Source organism: Micromys minutus (genome assembly GCF_963924665.1).
Source record: "Micromys minutus genome assembly, chromosome: 14".
In the NCBI taxonomy this organism is placed as follows: Eukaryota; Metazoa; Chordata; class Mammalia; order Rodentia; family Muridae; genus Micromys; species Micromys minutus.
In genome coordinates, this window is record NC_137983.1 from 43,982,766 (window position 1) to 44,004,542 (window position 21,777).

At 39.7% G+C, this 21,777-nt stretch overlaps 1 protein-coding gene across 1 annotated transcript in view; it reads left to right on the forward strand.

Annotated features, from left to right (window-relative positions):
* The window catches only part of LOC308429920 (disintegrin and metalloproteinase domain-containing protein 5-like), a gene marked incomplete at both ends in the record, with an annotated part of 62,250 nt that overhangs the window by 20,447 nt on the left and 20,026 nt on the right, over window positions 1-21,777 (forward strand). The window contains 6 exons of the mRNA XM_080928954.1: window positions 4,337-4,432; window positions 7,840-8,035; window positions 11,758-11,848; window positions 12,564-12,780; window positions 19,842-19,928; window positions 20,636-20,750. Coding sequence (XP_080785080.1) covers window positions 4,337-4,432; window positions 7,840-8,035; window positions 11,758-11,848; window positions 12,564-12,780; window positions 19,842-19,928; window positions 20,636-20,750 — 802 coding nt within the window. The remainder of the gene's footprint in view (window positions 1-4,336; window positions 4,433-7,839; window positions 8,036-11,757; window positions 11,849-12,563; window positions 12,781-19,841; window positions 19,929-20,635; window positions 20,751-21,777) is intronic.

Genomic DNA, 21,777 nt, shown 5'->3' on the forward strand with positions numbered 1-21,777 from the left:
AACCAATAAAACCAGGAGCTGGTTCTTCGAGAAATTCAACAAGATCGATAAACCCCTAGCCAGACTAACTAGAGGGCACAGAGAGAGTATCCAAATTAACAAAATCAGAAAGAAAGGGGAGACATAACAGAAACTGAGGAAATTCAAGAAATCATCAGATCCTACTACAAAAGTCTATGCTCAATGAAACTGGAAAATCTAGAGGAAATGGACAAATTTCTAGGCAGATACCAGATACCAAAGTTGAATCAGGATCAGATAAACCATCTAAACAGTGCCATAACACCTAAAGAAATAGAAGCAGTCATTAAAAGCCTCCAAACCAGAAAATAAGCCCAATACTCTCCACACTATTTCACAAAATACCAATACTCCCCAAACTATTCCACAAAATGGAGACAGAAGGAACACTACCCAACTCATTCTTTGAAGCCACAATTATGCTCATTCCCAAACCACACAAAGACCCTACAAGGAGAGAACATCTGACCAATTTCCCTTATGAACATTGATGCAAAAATACTCAATAAAATTCTTGCAAACAGAATCTAAGAACACATCAAAATGATCATTCATCATGATCAAGTGGGCTTCATCCCTGGGATGGAGGGATGGTTTGATATACGGAAATCCATCAACGTAATCCACCATATAGACAAACTCAAAGAAAAAACCACATGATCATCTCACTAGGTGCCGAGAAAGCATTTGACAAAGTGAAACACCCCTTGATGTTAAATGTCTTGGAAAGAGCAGGGATCTAAGGCACATACCTAAACATCGTAAAAGCAATATACAGCAAACCAGTAGCTAAATAGTGAGAAACTTGGAGCAATCCCACTAAAATTGGGACTAGACAAGGCTGCCCACTCTCCCCCTACCTATTCAATATAGTACTGGAAGTCCTGACCAGAGCAATTAGACAACAAAAGGAAGTCAAAGGAACACACATCAGAAAGGAAGAAGTCAAGATATCACTATTTGCAGATGACATGATAGTATACTTAAGTGACCCCAAAAATTCTACCAGAGAACTTTTACATCTGATAAACAACTTCAGCGAAGGGGCTGGATATAAAATTAACTCAAACAAATCAGTAGCCTTCCTCTATTCAAAGGACAAACATGCTGAGAAAGAAATTAGGGAAATGATATTCTTCACAATAGTTGCAAACAATATGAAATACTTTGGTGTTACTCTAACTAAACAAGTGAAATATCTGTAAGACAAGAACTTCAAATCTCTGGAGAAGGAAATTGAAGAAGATCTCAGAAGATGGAAAGGTCTCCCATGCACATGGATTGGAAGGATCAATGTTGTAAAAATGGCCATCTTACCAAAAGCAATCTACAGATTCAATGCAATCCCCATCAAAATTTTAACTCAATTCTTCATAGAGTTGGAAAGAGCAATGTGCAAATTCATCTGGAATAACAAAAAACCTAGAATAGCAAAATCTATTCTCAACAACAAGAAATCTTCTGTGGGACTCACCATCCCTGACCTCAAGCTATATTATAAAGCAATTGTGTTAAAAAAAAACCACATGGTATTGGTACAGAGATAGGCAGGTAGATCAGTGGAACAGAAGACCCTGAAATAAACCCACACACCTATGGTCACTTGATCTTTGACAAAGGAGCTAAAAACATTCAATGGAAAAAGGACAGCCTCATCAACAAACGGTGTTGGTTCAATTGGCAGTCAGCATGCAGAAGAATGCAAATCGATTTATTCTTATCTCCTTGTACAAAGCTCAAGTGCAAGTGGATCAAAGATTTTCACATAAATCCAGGCACACTGAAACTATTTGAAGAGAAAGTTGGGAAAATCTTAGAACGCATAGGCACAGGAAAATTTCCTGAACAGAACACCAGTGGCCTATGCTCTAAGATCAAGAATCAATAAATGAGACCTCATGAAATTGCAAATTTTCTGTAAGGTTAAGGACACTGTCTAGAAAACAAAATGGCAGTCACCAGACTGGAAAAGGATCTTTACCAATCCCACATCTGATAGAGGTCTAATATCTAATATATAAAAAGATCTCAAGAAATTAGACTCTAGAGAATCAAACAACCCTATTAAAAATGGGGTACAGAGCTAAATAAAGAATTCTCAACTGAGGAATACTGAATGACTGAGAAGCACCTAGAGAATTGCTCAACATCTCTAGTCATCCAGGAAATGCAAATCAAAACAACCCTGAGATTCTATGTCATACCAGTCAGAATTCAGATGACAGCAGTTACTGGCGAGGATGCAGAGAAAGAGGAACACTCCTCCACTGTTGGTGGGGTTGTAGGCTGGTACAACCACTCTGGAAATCTGTCTCACGGTTCCTCAGAAAACTGGACATAGTCCTACCTGAAGACCCAGTTATTCCACTTCTGGGCATATGCCCCAAGGATGCTCCAACATACAATAAGGACACATGCACCACAATGTTCATAGCAGCCCTATTTATAATAGCCAGAAGCTGGAAAGAACCCAGATGTCCTTCAGTAGATGAATGGATACAGAAATTGTGGTACATTTACCCAATGGAGTACTACTCAGCTATCAGAAACAATGGCTTTACAGAATTCCTAGGTAAATGGATAGAACTAGAGAATATCATCCTGAGTGAGATAACCCAGTCACAAAAGAACAGACATAATATGCAGTCACTGATAATCGGATACTAGCCCCAAAAAGCTCTGAATACCTAAGAAACAACTCACAGTCCTTATGAAGCTCAAAAAGAAGGAGGGCCAAAATGTGGAAGCCTCAATCCTTCTTAGAAAATAAATTGCATATTTATCATATATTATTTTGTAACAAGTTTTGTGAGCTATAATACTATTTTCTTTCTTAATTTTATAAATTAAGAAAAAAAAAGAAAGACTGTGGAGCTCATATGACACCATTAGTGCAGAAATTATCACTCTGCAACTTCTCAAAAGAGAAAACATAAAACAATTACAAAGAGCTTATTTTTCAAAAACCCAATAACTTAAAACTTCCCAATTTGGGGAGAAGATTTATGAGCCCTAACCCTTTCTCAAATAGTTTCGCCCAGTGGTTCTCAACCTTCCTAATGCTGAGACCCTTTAATACAGTTACTCATGTTGTGGTGTCTCCCAACATAAAATTATTTCATTGCTACTTCATAACTGTAATTTTGCTACTGTTACGTATCATAATGAAAACATCTGACATGTTTCCCTGTGGGGGTCGCCACCCTTAGGTTGAGAACCAAAGGTTTAGGTCATCACATGGTCTTAACCTAATGGGATCTCCACCCAAACTGTTAAAAGTGGAAGATAATTTTTAAGCAAATTGACATACATGTTTTATGTATTCTTATCTTGTGTATGTGAAACAACTATAATATTAAATCATAATAGCAGTTTCCCAATAAAAATCTTGAAAAATTAACAAATAAATGAAAAGTAAGCAGATGTCCTGGAACAACTAATGGGCCAATGAAGAAATAAATAAATAAGAAAATATCTTGAGGTAAATGAGAGCAGAGGTTGAACACTCCTCAAGACCCTTCAGATGCAGCAGAAGTAGTTCATAGGGGGGTAATTATTAATATTTAGTCATGGGTCATATTTATGTAAAATGATATAAAATAAAAGAAAATATACAATAAAAGAAATAATATATGATACAACTCAATAGATAACTTGAAAATGCCAGACAAGATAAAAACATCCATTTATGTCCTCCAGGGCAGCACTGCAAATAGATGTCCCTGTGATGATGGCAGTGTCTGTCTGTCTGTCTGTTTACCCATGGCCTGAGTTACTGGCCACATTGCAATGCAGAACTGGACAGCAGTATTATTAACCCCATGTGCCTCTGGTGGATTTGAATCCTCATAAGTGGTTAGGGATTACTCTCCTGACAGGGCAGATGTAGAGTTTCTGGTTTGCTGCCTTCCAGAGGAGCCAAGCAAATGTCCACATGCAGCAGACTCCTCGCCTGGGCATAGCAGATCCTGTTCCTGTCCAATGTTGGGGTTTACACGTAAATAGCACCACCTGACGACGCCTAATATAAAAGCCAGAACATAGAAATGTTTAAAGAGAGTGGCTATTACTAAGAGATCAAGAAACGATTTCCCTGGGTGATTTCCTGGTCCACCTTGTTAAGCTGCACTGAATAGAGAGAAATAATGCTCTTACAGACTGAATGAGATTGATTCCATGCTCTTCCTGGAGTATGGGCTATTGAAACTATAAATGTAAGACGAAAGATGACATTGCTTGGAAGATCATGTGCCACAGCTTTGTTTGATGCAGCACAGCCACATACAGCTAAGGAAGGCTTTGGCTTTCTTTGCAGAACTGTACACACAAAAAATGCTGTGACCCCATGTCATGCCGATTGAAGCCCAAAGCCATATGTGGCTCCGGGGAGTGCTGTAGGCAGGACTGCAAGGTAAGAGGGGATCTGCATTTGAAAACAACCCAGAAATGATTCCTTTGAGATAAAACACATAGTTTGGAGAGATGGCAAGCTACGCCACCGCTCTCAGCTGGTAATTCTGATACTCCCGTGTCCACACTTGGTCCATTTGGTAACCTGTTACGCCCGTGCTCTCAGATACATTATGTCTCATGTTTCTTCTTTCCTAACTTGGCTTTCTCAAGTTTCCTCTATGACCTCCAGCATTTCTGTCTGATCAACAAACGGCTCTGCCAGTTTGTCTCACTTTTTCCCCCCTGTGTGTAGCTTATGAGAGCAAGCAGTTAGACAAGTTTTTTGTACAGGTTAAACTCAGGTTGCTGTCTTCTGGGACAGTCCTTTGCTGCACCTATCCAATTAATGTTGTCATTGCCCACGTTCTCATTGTTCAAACTCTTTAGAGAGAGCTCTGTGAACATTTACATCTTAAGGTAAAAAACAATGATCAAAGCAAACAGCGTAAATCAAACATTGAGACAAAAGATGTGCTTAGATGGCATCGAGGGTGGGGTTGTGTTAGTCATGGTTATTTAAAGAAATGGTAACACACACACACACAACACACACACACAACACACACACCACTAGCTTATGTTCAGTCACCACTAGATACAAGCTAGTTATCTAAAAGGAAGGAAGCTGAATTGAGAAAATTCCTTTTCTTAATTTTCTTATTAGTGATTTGACGGGTTAAGACCCCATTTGACTCAGGTTCTAGACTACAGTGGTATCTGTTTTAAGTAAAACAAAGATATAACACCCCCCCAAACCCTACATAAAATTTGTCCTAGTTAGGGTTTCTATTCCTGCACAAAACATCATGACCAAAAGCAAGCTGGGGAGAAAAGGGTTTATTCCGCTTACATTTCCACACTGCTGTTCATCACCAAAGGAAGTCAGGACTGGAACTCAAGCAGGTCAGGAAGCAGGAGCTGATGCAGAGGCCATGGAGAGATGTTACTTATTGGCTTGCTTTCCCATGGCTTGCTCAGCCTGCTTTCTTATAGAACCCAGGTCTACCAGCCCAGGGATGGCATTACCCACAATGAGCTCCCCCCACTGCCTTGATCACTAGTTGAGAAAATGCCTTACAGCTGGATCTCATGGAGGCATTTCCTCAACTGAGGCTCCTTTCTCTGTGATAACTCCAGTTTGTGTAAAAAAACCAGCCAGTACAATGTTTATAAAAGGGAAGAAGGTGGTTATACAATACTAAAGGGAACGATTCATCAAAAGGATATAAAATTGTGAGTACATATGCATCCAACAGTAGTAGCAACCAGACACAAAAGTAAAGGCACTAGAGAAAGACTCATTCAAAAACAGAAAGGACTCAAAATTCTATACTTGACAATGGTCAAATAACATTGCTGAGGTGCTGCTTAAGACAAGTTTGACTATGGTGCCCTTCTAATTAAGAAAAGGCCACCCTCCTCCCATCAAGGCCTGTGATAACAGGAACAGCCTCTGTCAGTTCAAATGTCTTGGCAGATCTCAGATCTGAGATCTAATCCAGGGCAACCACTGCAAGACCAGAGAGGGGAAATCTGCAAGTTTAGAGGTTCAAGTCTTACAAAATCAACTCTGGAACTCCCACAGTGGAATAAGTAACGTCCCTGTTTGTTCATCTCTCCTTTGGGGACCTGGAGAAACAGAAGCAAGTGCTCTTGGAGGCTCTCTGTACAAGCTGTGGCACATCTGCAGGAGCAAAGCCACTGACCTCCTGCCTCTTGTCTACCAAACAGAGAAAGCATTACCATTTGGAGCAAGAAAGAAATTAAATTTAAAACAACTTTGAACACGGTCTTTTTTTGGTTTTTCTTTCTTGATAAAATTGTTTGCTATCTAGTTCTAGTCTGTATTCTTACCATGCTGATCCTTGAAGTGACTATTAACTGCAGATTTGCTTACTTTTTGTTGAAGTTTTTTTTCAATTTTATTGAATATTCTCTGTATTTACATTTCAAATGTTATACTCTTTCCCCCTTCCTGACCCTCCTCCTCTTCCTCCTCCTCAACTTATTTCCATGAAGGTGCTCTCTCTTCCAATCACCCTTTCTACCTCAGTGTCTTGGCTGGTCGATGATACTGTTTTTCCCACGAGGTTGGAAACCTTTCAGCTCCTTCAGTCCTTTCTCTAGCTCTTTCATTGGGGTCCCTGTGTTCAGTCTGATGGTTGGCTGCAAGCATTCTTATCTGTATCTATATGACTCTGGCAGAGCCTCTGAGGAGACATCCATATCTTGTTCCTGCCAGTAAACTCTTCTTGGCAATAGTGCTTGGGTTTGGTGGCTGCATATGGGGTGGTCCTCCAGGTGAAACAGTCTCTGTAGATCCTCTATTTGACCTTGTATTTCCTCCCATGAGTGCTTTGTTCTCCCTTCTAAGAGGGACTAAGGCATCCACATTCTGGACTTCCTTCTTTTTGAGCTTCATAACTTCTGTGGATGGTTTCTTGGGTATTCTGAGCTTTTGGGGCTGGTATCCACTTATAAGTGAGTACATACCATGAGTGCTCTTTTGTGACTGGGTTACATCACTCAGGATGATAGCTGTAAGTTCCATCCATTTACCTAGGGATTCCATGAACTCATTTTAATAGCTGAGTAGTACTCCATTGTGTATATGTACCACAATTTCTATATCTATTCTTCTGTTGAAGGACATCTGGGTTGTTTCTACCTTCTGGCTATAATAAATAAGGCTGCTATGAACATGTGTCTTTGTTAGGTGTTGGATGGAGCTACTTTTGGGTATATGCCCAGGAGTGGTATAGCTGGGTCCTCAGGACTATGTCCAGTTTTCTGAGGAACCGCCAGACTGATTTCCAGAGTGGTTGTACCAGTTTACAACCCCACCAATAGTGGAGGAGTGTTCCTCTTTCTCCACATTTTCGCCAGCATCTGCTGTCACCTGAGTTTTTGATCTTAGCCATTCTGACTGGTGTGAGGTGGAATTTTAGGGTTGTTTTGATTTGCATTTCCTGGATGACTAGGAATGTTGAGCATCTCTTTAGGTGCTTCTCAGCCATTTGATATTCCTCAGTTTAGCTCTGTACCCCATTTTAAAAAATAGGATTATTTGATTCTCTAGAGTCTAACTTCTTGAGTTCTTTGTATACATTGGATACTAGCCCTCTATCAGAAGTAGGATAGAGGAAACATTTTTTGATAGACACATTCATGTTGTATTGGGTCCCCTGCTGTATCATCCTATGGGAGGCCATAGGTAATGGGTCTCTTGAGTTTCACTCAGAACTACCCAGAGCCTTTTCTTTTACAACTTGAGAGAGAGAGAGAGAGAGAGAGAGAGAGAGAGAGAGAGAGAGAGAGAGAGCCAAAAATGCATCCCTGGAAGTAATTCATTATGTTTTCTTCTAGGTAAAATCGAGTGATATAATTTGTAGACCGTCGGTAGATGAATGTGACTTTATAGAGTACTGTAATGGAAACGATCCGTATTGCGTCCCTAATACATTCTCACGAGATGGGCAGTATTGCGACTCAGGTGAAGCCTTCTGCTATCGAGGATTTTGTCGGATAGCTAACAAGCAATGTGTAAACTTGCTTGGGCAATGTAAGTGCCAAACTATCCTTCTAAAACATTATTATCCCAATACCCATTATTCATTTCTATGGGACAAAAACATGTCACCCAGTAATGACTAAAGTCTCCCTTAGTGTTTCCAAGAGATGAACTGACACTGAATTCCTATGTGAACGTGTAAGCTGAACGCAGCTTCCTCACAGTCTTACATCTGATTTTGTGGTGATGGGGTTTAGTTTAAATGTAAAGAATCTGGGTTTCTAGTGGAGAAAAGTGTGTCAAGAGTCTGCTGATGAACGACTTTGACAACTCAGTTTCTTACTGGAGTGTTGGAACTTTTATTTTTTTTTCTGAATGGAAAAATAGACTCTGAATGGATGGGGTTCATGCTAGCTGAGAACAAGAAATCTCAGGCTGAATCCCCAGTCTGTCCCACTAACACCCATAAAGGTATGGCTTGGAAACATCCTCACATTCCACTAAAGGAGTTATCTCTGGCCAACATGTGTCATACCATTATAACACACTTGTATTTGAAGAGTGGCCTGGAACTTAGTCACAGAAGCCAGGCTGGTTGGTAGGCAGCTCTGGGGATAATCCTTGTTTTTCTGCCCCTGGAATTTCAGGCCCGGGTTTTTAGGTGGATCCAGAAATTCCAACACTACTCCTTCCCTGTGTAATGAAAGTCTATGATCCACCGAATCATCTCCCTGCCCATAACAACACTGATTTTAAAGAAATCCAATAAAGACGTCTTGTGAAGACTCTTAGGAGCTCAGGGTAAAGTTTGTGGCTGCCATCATGGGATGCTCACGTTTTCCCCACCTTTGGGGTCGATCAAAACAGTAATGAATGCCGTCTATATTATTGCCCGAAACTTAAGAGAAACATTTTAACGATTAATTAATTTTTACTGTATGTGTCCCTGGGAGTGCCTATAGGTACACACGTGTACCACATGTTTGACTGTAGAGACCAGAAGAGCATGTAGGCTTCCTGGAACTGTTGCGTGCAGTTGTAAGCCTCCACATGGGTGCTAAGGACTGAATTTGGGCCCTCTGCTAAAGCAGCCAGTACTTTTAGCCACCAAACCATCTCTCCAGTCCCTGCCTGAGATTTTGGGTAGTCTTTTAAAACATTAAACACAAGATCAAACATTGTGGACAACCCATGGGCTAAACAGTTTAACAAATTGATGAATCAAAGGAAAGTGGGTAGATACCGGAGCCTCCTCCCTCTTTCTTTAGATTGGTATCTGTATGACCGCTCCCACAAATCAAGTTTTAGTTATGGATTTCATACCGTTTTCTATCTCTTTAGAGTGTAACCTTAGTCTGGAATGTACACATCTGGGCCCACATAGGTTCAAATGTATTTAAACTTCATACCAGAAAACAGATTTGCTAGCCTACTGTCTTCAACCAGATCTTATTTTATTGAGCTCTATCGGATTTCAGTGACAAACATTTTTTTTTTTTTCTGGGTGGAGGAGTCACCCTCTCAGCTCCTCTCTCTTCGCTTCCTGTACCAGATAGCTGACATCATGGCGACATAGCAGGTGCCCACTTGATGCTTTTTAAAACTTTTTATTCGCTCTACATCTCAGTTCCAGGTCCTCTAAAAGAGCCAAATTTAAGGACTTAGGTGTAGAAACGTGTCTCCTCCCCCAGTGTGAAAAGCTGCACATTTCTATTGTCATCTCACATGGTTGCTTTGAAAGTTCACAGAGGAAATGTCTCTTCTCTGGTGGGTTTTTTTTTTTTGTTTGTTTGTTTGTTTGTTTTTTGAGATGGAGCCTCCCTGTGTGTCTTGGAACTCACTCGGTAGAGCAGGCTGGCTGGAACACAGAGATCAACCTGTCTCTGCCTCCTGAGTGCTGGGACTGAAGGCATAAGCCACCTCCGCCTGTTGTTCCCTTTTATTAATTACTTAATCTTTAAGGCAGGCTCTCTTATAATCTGGGGCAGCCTGGAACTTGCTACGTAGCATGTAAGGTAGGTACCCTCTATACCTGAAGAACGTAGAACAAACAGCAAGAGCCAAACAAGATCTGTCATTGCTGCCAACGTCTCAATTCTCAGAAATGGCTCATACCTCTCAGAATCTCTTCTGAGAATATTCTTTCATCAGGTGATGGCATAGCCCCAGAACTGTGTATCCTGGAGTTTCAAGAGCAACGGTAGCTCACAGCACAGCTGGGAGGAGCTTGGGTCTATCTGGAAAGGTTCCCTGCAGCCGTTGACAGTTTGTCTCTTTCTGGAGTTGTACCTTCAGATTTATGTCTGAAGACCCGTCAGTTTTCCTGAGTGGTTCAGGAAAAAAAAAAATCTTGTCCTTGAAGAACTGAGAGTAAGTACTTCAGAGTTGTGGTGTTTCAGGAATCAAGAAAACAAAGCCACCAGGCTTATTGTCTGCAGCCTCAAAAACCTAAAAGGAAAGGGTACCAAAGAGAATGCTGAGGTGCAAAAAAATTACAGTCATGAAGTAGCAACAAAAGTAATTTTATGGTTGGGGGTAACCACAACATGGGTTAAAGGGTCGCAGCATTAGGAAGGTTGAGAACTACTGTATTAGAGCATCCTGCATTTGACTGCACTAAGCATTCTGGGCTGTGGTGGCAGGGTATTCAGGCCAGAGAGTCTCCACAGGGTAGTTCTCACTGCTTCGAAGCCAATATGCTATTTCCTTTTAAAAAAATTTCAGTGTTTCATTCACAACAAATGCTTTTTGTGTTAATGTTGACTTTGAAAAATGTAATCAGTGTAGTGGCATATGCTTGTCTTCCCTGTACGTGCAGGAAGCTGATACAGGGATTGCTTTCTCAAAGAACCGAAACTGCATGAAGATGTTATTTATCTTGGTCACCGAATTTTCGAATAGCCTTTTAAATTTTGTACCATCCAATTCTGCCCAGGGCTAAATTAGATTTAAAGTATTGGTTAAATTAAGACAGGCTTATTATTATTTTTTTAAACAGGGTTCTTTTCAAGTAAAGAATGACAGACAGTTGTGGATTCCCTTCACACATGTATCTACACATAGGAATTATGCCCCTCTGGAGGTGACATTTGTGATCAGTAGGGGAAGGGGAATCTTTTGTCAATGAATAGCAAATGAAAGCTAATGATCTGAGTTCCAAATGCCTGACATGAACCACAGGACTCACCCTTAAACCTCCCAGCCAAAGTCACAGGGGCAGCTGGTACAGGAGCTGGAGTTGTGTTGTCACTATTTTTTTAAGACTAGCCATGACTCACACACCACCACCACCCCTTCCCAATCTCTGTCTATAGATGTGTTGGTTGCTGTAGATGGGTCTTGCTCTTTCTACTTTAAGAATTCAACACCCCTGGTATGCTGACCAGGGTGTAAGGGCAGGGGCCACTCTAGCATGGGGCGCAGGAGGGAGGCTCAGCCTGTGCTGCACCCTGAGCACTTGGCTCTGTGATAAAGAATGAACTGTATTTTTCCCAGTAAAGAAAGAACTAGGGAAGAAAACAATTCAAAGGGAACAGAGAGGAGCACGTTTGCCCCTCCTTCTTAATATATGAAACTTCTAAGCCACCCTCCCTTCCTCCCTCATTTTCTTCCTTCTTGATCAGTACTAGGGTGGGTTAAAACTCAGATACCTCAATCCCAGCAAGGTTTTGACCCTAAGGGATCACAGTACCGTTCCCAGTCTGACTCTTATCAGTTCCTCAGTGTGATCTGAACACTTAATTTGTCTTAATTCTTTTTCTCTTTATCTTTAGATGTGAGATCAGGTTCATTTGCGTGCTATGAAGAGTTCAATTCAAGAGGTGATAGATTTGGCAACTGTGTTAACAGATATTGTGCTTTCGAGTATGTACTTATAAAATTATACTTTGGTTTAGAATATAGATTCTTAAATCCTAAAATCTATTCTGAGTGAACAACAGTGGAGCAGTAGTTTGCCAGTTTTCCTTTGTCTTATGACCTCACCTGAACAGTCGTCGTTCCTTACAATTGGAACATGTGTTTAGTGCCTATAGTGCAAAGGTGCAAAGACCTTGGAGACAGCTTCTAGAGATGGTTATGGTGAAGCAGACATTGTATTAGACAGTTTGTATATATTATATATTTATAATAAACTTGACATACCTCACAATGTATCTAATAAGAATTACCTTGATTTTCTTACAACAACAACAACAAAGAGAAACAAAAACCCATGATAAGTCACTGGTAATTTGTCCAAATTTCAGTAGCGAAAACAAGACCTAAAAGAGCTGTCAGCATGTTATGATTATCACTTTTCATTTTACTCCTAAAATTGTCTCATTCAAAAGAAGAGTCATAGTTATGCTAAGTTCTTATGGAAGAAAGTCTTCAACCTGAATTTAAATTAGGAAGACATTATGTTAAAGAAGAGTAAATTTTATTTTTACATTGTGTAGGGAGAGAAGACAGAAATCAAAAGTTTAGGGAAGATGGGACTACAGTTGCTGATTTTCCTAACATGGAACCTTAATTGTTAATTTGTATTAGAAGCTACTTATTTAAATAAATGCTAAAAGAACTTTGCCATTATTTCCAGAAATTCTCTCTGTGGGAAATTAATCTGTACATGGCCATTTAAGAAGCTATTCAACAAAGCCAATATGTCTGCAGCTTATGGACAGATCCGAGATGACTTATGCATAGCTCTGTATAAAGGTGGGAGGGTATTAAAGTCAACAATGTCAACATATTCAGAGATGTCGGAGAGAGATGAAACATTTGTGCAAGATGGCACAATCTGTGGCCCTGACATGGTAACTTGAGATTCTTTACATTAATTTCCATTTCTGGTATTTTTGCTGTTCATATTTATCTGATACTATATCAAGCACTATGTGTGTGTGTGTGTGTGCGTGTGTGTATTACAATTTCTTCCCTGTGGTAAAATGCCTATAACAAAGACTCCCATCTTAATCATGTAGAGCTGAGTAATTTAGTGCCAAGTTTACTCCCTATGTTGAACAGCCAGTATACCACTATGCATCCCTGTAGTGTAAAGGTCATTCTTGGTGTGTGGGGGGATGGGGGTGTCATTATTCACCCCTTTTGCTTCTAAGTAATGTCCTGTTTTTTAGCCCATTTTAGCTCTTTAATAAATGAAACAGAGACCTAGTGTTTTTTTTTGTTAAAAGGCTGCATACACTAAGCCGGGCAGGTTTCGAGCTAATCTAACCCTCTGTGCTGCCTATTTCCCACCCACGTGGTCCTTTACTGGCATCTGAGTCTTTCCCTGGCTCACTCTGGTCCATGTGTGTCCTCATGGGTGCTCTCCCATAGTGAGCAGTCTGTCATGGCAAATTCTCCTGATCTAACAGCTCTTTATTAACCATAATCAGAGGTGATGGAAAATAATTTTTATTTCTTATTTAGAGATGGTAGCATTCTTGGAAAGCATGTCAACTGAAATTATGTAAATAATTTCCATACCTCCTTTTATAATAAATGGATGGTACCCAAACTGAAAAAAAAAAATCTGTGTGAAGCCAGGGATTAGGATTTTCTTTGTAGGAATATATTTGATTACTGATTATATGTCTCTACTAGTCCTGGTCAGTGTTCTATTTCGACCTGCTCTATGTTCCTTGTATAGTTGTATTGGGTCAATGTGAAAATATTCCTAAGGTGGGAGGATTTTTATCTATCTATTCTATCTATCTATCTATCTATCTATCTATCTATCTATCTATCTATCTATCTATCTATCTACCTACCTACCTACCTACCTACCTACCTACCTACCTACCTACCTACCTATCTATCTATCTATCTATCTATCTATCTATCTATCTATCTATCCGTTCACCTACCTGTCTGTCCATCCATCTGTTGGTCTTATGAGTTCAGACACTTCAGCCCTTGATTGACAGTTTCATTGTTGTGACCTGAGGTAGGGAATCTCTTTCCAGTTGTGAAGCAGAAATAATGGGAGCAGGAACAAACTAAGTCCTTTGTGGTCATGCCTCCAGTGACCTGGTTCTTTCAACTAGGTCCCAATTTTCTAGTTTTTACCAGTATACAGTGTTGCCATCACATTATGAATCCATGAATGGATTGATCTAATTCTGAAAACAGAACCTTCGTGACTTAGTCACTGCCTCACAACCCTTCAGCTAGCCTCTTAAGTCTCGACACATAGGGTGATCTGGGATGTTTCAGACTCAAAACATAACAGTTCTTAACAGGTTTTGTGCTTCTAAAAGTTGGTCCATTCTAACTACATTATCCTGTTTGTTTGGCAAAAGGTTGTCCTCACATTCTTATTTCTGTACAACTGTTAGTAATGTTCTGATTTATCCTTTCTGATCTTGCTTATTTGAGCAAAACATTTAAAACATATTTCTTGCAATAGAAGACTTGGTCAAGTTTGCCCCTTTTAAAAAAAAAACACTCAACGTTTGGTTTTATTGACTTTATTGTTTCTATTTTGTTTCTCTCCACTCTAGTGTTTGATTTCTTCTGCTAGTTTTAGTGTTTTTTTTTTTTTTTTAGTTCATTCTACTTTTTTTTTTTAAACTGATAATTTTGATTATTTACGTTTCAAATGTTGTTCCCCTTCCTGGTCTCCCCTTTGAAAACCTCCATCCTATCTCTCTCCCCTTTGCTTCTAAAAGGATGCTCACCTACACACCCACCCACCCACCCACTTCCTTTTCACCCCTCTAACATCCTCCTTTTCTGAGGCAACAAGTCTCCACCGGACCTACCATCCCATTGATGCCAGATAAAGCTATCCTCTGCTACATACGCTGCTGGAGCCATGGGTTCTTCCATGTGTATTCTTTAGTTGGTGGTTTAGTCCCTGGGAGCTCTTAGGAATCTGGTTGGTTTGATATTGTTGTTCTTTCTACGGGGATGCAAACCTCTTCAACTCCTTCAGTCCTTCCCCTAACTCTTCTACTGGGGTCCCCAGGCTCAGTTGGATGGTTGGTTGCATCTGCCTCTGTCTTAGATGCTGGTGGAGGCTCTCAGAGGACAGCCATGCTAGGCTGGGAGCACTTCTTGGCATCAATAATAGTGTCAGGGTTTGTTGTCTGAAAATAGGATGGATCCCAAGGTAGGGCTGTCTCTGAATGGCCTTTCTTTCAGTCTTTGCTCCAATTTTTGTCCCTGCATTTCCTCTAAAAGGAAACAATTCTGAGTTAAAAATTTCAAGATGAGTGGGTAGCCCCATCCCTCAGATGGGGACCATGACTGTTTATTGGAAGTCATCTCTTCAGGTTCTATCTCACCTCTGCTGGACATTTCAGCTAATGTCATCCACATTGAATCCTGGGACTTTCTAGTGGTTCCTCCAATTCCCCACCACCCACTGCTACATATTTCTATTTTCCTGACCCTCTAGTCTTCTGTCCTATCTCTTCCCATACCTGGTCCTGCCACCCTTTCCCCCCCTCCTTACTTTCTCCCAGGTTTTGCCCTCCCCCTACCACCCATGATTATTTTGTTCTCCCTTCTAAGTAGGATTAAAGCATCCACACTTTGGTCTTGCTTCTGGTTAAGCTTCATATGGCCTGTGAATTGTATTGTGGGTATTCTGAGCTTTTGACCTAATATCCACTTACCAGTGAGTAGGCATATTGAGCATTTTTTTAGGTGCTTCTCAGCCATTAGAGATCCCTTAGTTGAGAGTTCTTTGTTAGCACTGTACCCCATTTTTAATAAGAATATTTGGTTCTCGGGAGTCTAATTTCTTGAGTTCTTTGTACATTTTGGAGATTAGCCCTCTATTGAATGTAGGGTTGGTAAACGTTTTTTTTTTTTTTTTAACCAATCTATAGGTTGGTGTTTTGTCTTACTGTCCTTTGCCTTACAGAATCTTTTCAATTTTATTTCAATCTTTTTAATCTTTTCAATGAGGTCACGTTTCTCAATCGTTAATCTTATAGCATGAGACATTAGTGTTCTGTTCAGGAAAATTTCCCCTGTGCTCTTGTGTTCAGGGCTCTTCCCCACTTTCTCTCTTATTAGTTTGAATGTATCTGGTTTTATGTGAAGGTCCTTGATCCACTTGGACTTGAGCTTTGTACAAGGAGATAAAAATGGATCAATTCACCATTTGTTGAAAATGCTGTCTTTTTTTTCCACTGGATGGTTTTAGCTTCATTGTCAAAGATCAAGTTGCCATAGGTGTGTGGGTTCATTTCTGGTCTTCAATTCTATTCTATTGATTTGTCTGTCTGTATACCAAGACCACGCGCTTCTTATTATTATTTCTCTGTAGTAGAGCTTGAGGTCAGAGATGGTGGTTCTCCCAAAAGTTGTTTTATTGTTGAGATTGTTTTCAGTATCCTAGGTTTTTTGTTCTTCCAGTTGAACTTGAGAATTGCTCTTTCCTTGTCTTTGAAGAAGTGTGTTGGGATTTTGATGGGGATTGCATTGAATCTGTAGATTGCTTTTGGCAAGATGGCCATTCTTACTATATTAATCCTGCTGATACATGAGCATGGGAGATCTTTCCATCTTCTGAAGCCTTTGATTCTTTTTGTCAAAGACTTGAAGTTCTTGTCATACAGATATTTCATTTGATTGGTTAGAGTTACACCAAGATATTTTATATTATTTGTGACTATTGTGAAGGGTGTCATTTCTCTAATTTCTTTCTCAGCCCTTTTATCCTTTGTGTAGAGGAAGACTACTGATTTGTTTGAGTTAATTTTATATTCACCGAATTTGCTGAAGGTATCAGATAATAGGAGTTCTCTGGTGAAGTTTTACGATGGCTTATGTATATTATCATATCATCCACATATAGTGATATCTTGACTTCTTTCCAATTTGTTGCCCTTTGACCCCCTTTTGTTTTCTAATTACTTAAGAGAGTACGATATTGAATAAATAGAGAGTGGGCATCCTTACTTGTCCATAATTTTAGTGGGAGTGTTCAAGTAACTGTTGAGGCTTGTTTAGTGCCTGGTTATATGGTCAGTTTTGGAGAAAGTACCATGGAGTGCTGAGAAGAAGATCTATTCTTTTGTTTTTGAGTAAAATGTTCTGTAGATGTCTGTTAAATCTATTTGGTTCACAGATTCTGATAGTTTCATTGTATCTCTGTTTGGTTTCTGTTTCTGTGATCTGTCCACTGGTGATCTCACCCCACTGGTGAGAGTGGGGTGTTGAAGTCTCCCATTTTTATTGTGTGAGGTTCAATCTGTAGTTTGAGCTTTAGTAACATTTCTCTTACAAAGTGGGTGCCCTTGCATTTGGGATATAGATATTCAGAATTGAGAGTTCATGTTGGTAGATATTTTATTTTGATGAGTATGAAGTGTCCTTCTTTATCTTTTTTTGTTAACTTTTGGTTGAAAGTCGAATTTATTGGATATTAGATCAGCTACTTTGAGGTCTCACATGCTCATGCTACTCCCAGTGTGGTGTACAGTTGCTTCTTCTGCTTGTAGGTCAAGATGTAGACCTTTCAGCTTCTTCTCCAGCACAGTGTCTGTCTACATGCTGCCATATTTCCCACCATGACAATAATAGACAAAACTTCTGAAAATGTTAGCCAGACCCAGTGGAATGTTTAACTTTATAAGAGTTGCCATGGTCATGGTATCTGTTCACAGCTATGAAACCCTAACTGAGTGTGCTGGCTTCTTGTCATGAACTCAATCTCTTTCTTTCTTTCTTTTCTTTTTTTAAAATGAAGCCTACTGTCAGAGTAGGGTGAGCCTTCTCACATCAACCCAGTGTAGAACACCGTTCACAGATATGACCAGAGTGTTGTCTCCTTGATGACTCTAGATCCCAACAAGTTGCCATTTGGTGTTAACCACCACAAGGCCATCTCTTACTAACTTGACATCTAATGAATCATTTTTTATTGGATATATTTTATTTATATTTCAAATGTTATGCCCTTTCTTGGTTCACTTCTATAAATGCCCTATCACATTGTCCCTTCCCCTAATTCTATGAGGGTGCTCTCCTACACACCCAGCCACCTATTCTCATCTGCCTACCTGCCCTAACATTTTTTTACACTGGGAGCACTGAGCCTTTGTAGGAACAAGGGCTTCTCTCCTCATTGATGACAAACAAGGCCATCCTCTGCTACATATGCAGCTGGAGCCAGGGGTTCATCCATGTGTACTCTTTGGATAGTGGCTTGGTCCCTGGGAGCTCTGGTTGGTTGGTATTGTTGTTCTTATGGGGTTGCAAATCCCTTTGGCTCTTTCAATTTTTTCTTTAGCCACTCCATTGAGGACTCCATTCTCAGATCAACAATTGGCTGCTAGCATCTGCCTCTGTATTTGTCATACTCTAGCAGAGTCTCTCAGGAGACAATGGAGGAGTGTTCCTCTTTCTCTACATTCTCTCCAGCATCTGCTGTCACCTGGTTTTTGAGCTTAGCAATTCTGACTGGTGTGAGGTAGAATCTCAGGGCTATTTTGATTTGCATTTCCCTGATGACTAAGGATGTCGAACATTTCTTTAGGTGCTTCTTGGCCATTCCATATTCCTCAGTTGAGAATTCTTTGTTTAGCTCTGTCTTTCATTTTTAAAATATGGTTATTTAATTCTCTGGAGTTTAACTTCTTGCATTCTTTGTATACATTGGATATTAGTCCTCTATCAGATGTGCTCATTACACTCATTAAAAAAAAAAGTGTTACTTGAATGATGCTGTCAAGTTTTACTGCCAATTTGAGATGTAGCTTGACCTTCTTGGAACCCAGACATGCTGGTCTCTGCTGGTCCTCGGGAAATGCTGCTCAGAGGTGTTTTTTGAGAGGAGAACCCTCTTGTACATTTTTTTTTGTGCTTAGGCTTTCTCCTTTTCAAATGAACTTGAATTTAAAAGATCAAAATTTTGAAGAGTGCGCTCTTTCCCTTGGAGAACATTTCCCATTGTACCAATTTGAAGCAAGAGATTTCAACCTGATGATGCTCATCTTCAGGAATTGAGGGGCTCCCCCAGAACTGCTCCCCTAATGCTGCCTTTACCTGCATCATTAAATCTTCCCCTTCCTTGACAAACAGCATGTTTTCCAACTCTGCCTTCTGCTCTCTCTAACTTTAACCAGAGTAAATAAGCAGTAACCACAACACACAGCCTGAATGTCTTACCATGCTTTCTATCGAACAAATTAGCCTATTATGGCAGAATTTAGCTTCAACTGAGTTTTAAGAAATAGACAGAAAGCATCTGGAATGTTTGCCAGAATATTATAGGGACCTGTAGCCAAGTTCCTAATCACCATCCCTACAATCTTTTAAAACCTCAGGAGCCAGTTCCCCTTTGCCTCTCAGCATGCTGAGTTTCAAGATTCCCACCAGAATGTCATCCTCAGCCCTTCCTATAACAGTCCGAAGATCTTCTGGCTTCTAGCTCCCAGATCCCAGGCTCTTTCTTATCCCTCCTTCAGGTCACTTTTAAAGGCCTACAGACAACCTTATGTCAGCAATAATTCCACTTTTGATGTAAATGGTATGTGCTAGTTACTCTTGATGAAAGCTCATCACAAAGATGATGTATCTGTAAGCTGTCACTCACTGCAGAGCATGTGATCTTCCCTGCCAGTGTGATAAAAACTGATACTATCTCCTGCTTGCCCTCTGCCTTTCTAAGAGGACTTCTTAACATAGATGGTTTGAAAATAAGACTCAGATGTCCTTGTATGATTTAAAATCTGCAGGCACGAAGCTCATTGCAATGTGTAACGATTACCGTCATTCTTGACTATATTCTCATAGATTTGAATCCCAATTATGGGTAATATGATTTCTGATTTTTTTCCCAAAAGTATCTTGCATTTGGTCCATGCTTCCAATTTTCACATGCCTTTTTTCTCATCTTTGTCTTGCTTTGCTTCAGTTTTGTATAGAAACAGAATGCCGAGAAACTAAGTCTTTCATCGATTTAGCAAAGTGTAATTCTTCTAGAGATTGCAACAACCATGGGGTAAGTATTCATTTCATCAATATGGCTTTAGCAATTCACTAAGAAGGCATTATAACCGACTTGTGGTTTTTTTTTTTTTTGCCACTTTTCTTGTGTATGGTGTCATTTATCAACTTTATTATGTTATATATTTTATTAATTTTATTTTATTATATCATGTATTTTACAACATATGCTATTTTATGATTACATATTAAAATATAACAAATATGTTATCTTTACTATATTTGTTATAATTTGTAACTCTAGCCTCCTCCTTTTAAGGAACTTGCCAACTAGCTACAGAATATAGTTCTGGGCATGTAAAATGTTTGATGAACATGCGGACTATAGAATGTTCAGGTACATCCTTGTGTAGCCACAGAACTATACAATCCTCTGCTTATAGAGACAAGGCAAGAGGCAGGATGTTGTGAGGAAGTCATTGCCAACCTTACTAGAATCTGAGCTGCCCAGTGAAGCTAGAAAGTATTAAGTGACAATCAGCTGGATGTTATTGGCAGTTGTGGTACTCAGATGTGGTTCTAGGGAATTGGAAAAAAAAAACTAGGTAAAAAACTGAAAAAAGATAACTTAGCTACAGAAACTTAAATATAGCCTCTAAAGTATTGACAACTATAAGGAAACTTGGTGAATTTGTAGTTAAACTAAATTTCCCAGAATTCAGTGCTATGTGGAACTGAGTTCTTCTTTTTAAATTTATCCAGATTTGCAACAATTTTAATCATTGCCATTGTGATAAAGGGTATAACCCTCCTTTCTGTGAGGAACGAAAAGGACAGTTTGGAAGCATTGATGATGGACACAAATATTATACTGAAGGTTGGCATTCTTAAAATTATATTGATTGAATATAGCGTGTAAGAGGATAAGTTAAAGGGCCACATCTTTATCACGTAGTAGCTAATGCAGCAAATGGGATTTTGCATAAGGTTAAAAAATGGACCATCCAGTTTCTTAGATTCTTTCCCTATATTAGTCTGAGATTACACATTAAGATCAAAGCATGCCCAGTATCAGCAATTTCAATGTAGAAATCCAATTCATATGATTTGAATAGCCGATTTCAGTTGTTAGCACTGAATTGTCTCCAAAAGTTCTTGTTTAGAATAGTATCAGTCATTCTGTTGATTCTTTTTCCTTCCTTCCCTCCTTTCCTCACCCTCTCTTTATAGCCTATGAACTACCAATTGCTTCTTTTCCTTTGGGAGTTTGTATAACTCCCTTGGTATCAGGAGAGCTGGTCTTCAGACCAGAGGCTTCTATATAAGAGCCGGCTCTACTCCTTCAAGCCTTGTATCTGAAGACTGAAAATAAAGGCTTTTCCTCCCAACTACTTTGTTCCCAGAAATGACCATAGGATACACACAGATGAGTAACTCCTGCTATTCTCAGCACACATAGGCTTCCCTCAACTATCTGTGTGTTTCTAGGACAGTAGGAATGTACTTTTACTTTATTTTACTTTTTTACGACCGTCCTCTCCCCCTTCAGAGTATCCAAACCTTCCTATAGAAAAGACTCCCCCTGCTGGACACACAGCAGATTCACTCCTGTGTGATAATGAGTTTTATAACCGAAGATTTTGGTCCCTTCTTTGTATCCTAGGAATATGTACAGGCATTTACTAAGATTTCTTTCTTGTCGTATGAAAGAGAAGACGGCCTTCTTGGCCATGTGTGGTCCTGCATAGTGGGGGCTTTCCACGGATATCTCTGGTCTGGCTAGGTGTGTTCAGGGGAAGGGGATAAGGTTAGAGAAAATGTCTTCTCTATATCTAGACTGACAAAGGCTTTGCTTAACAGATTTAAAGTACAGTGTGCAGTTGGCTGGTTGTTCAACTAGACTC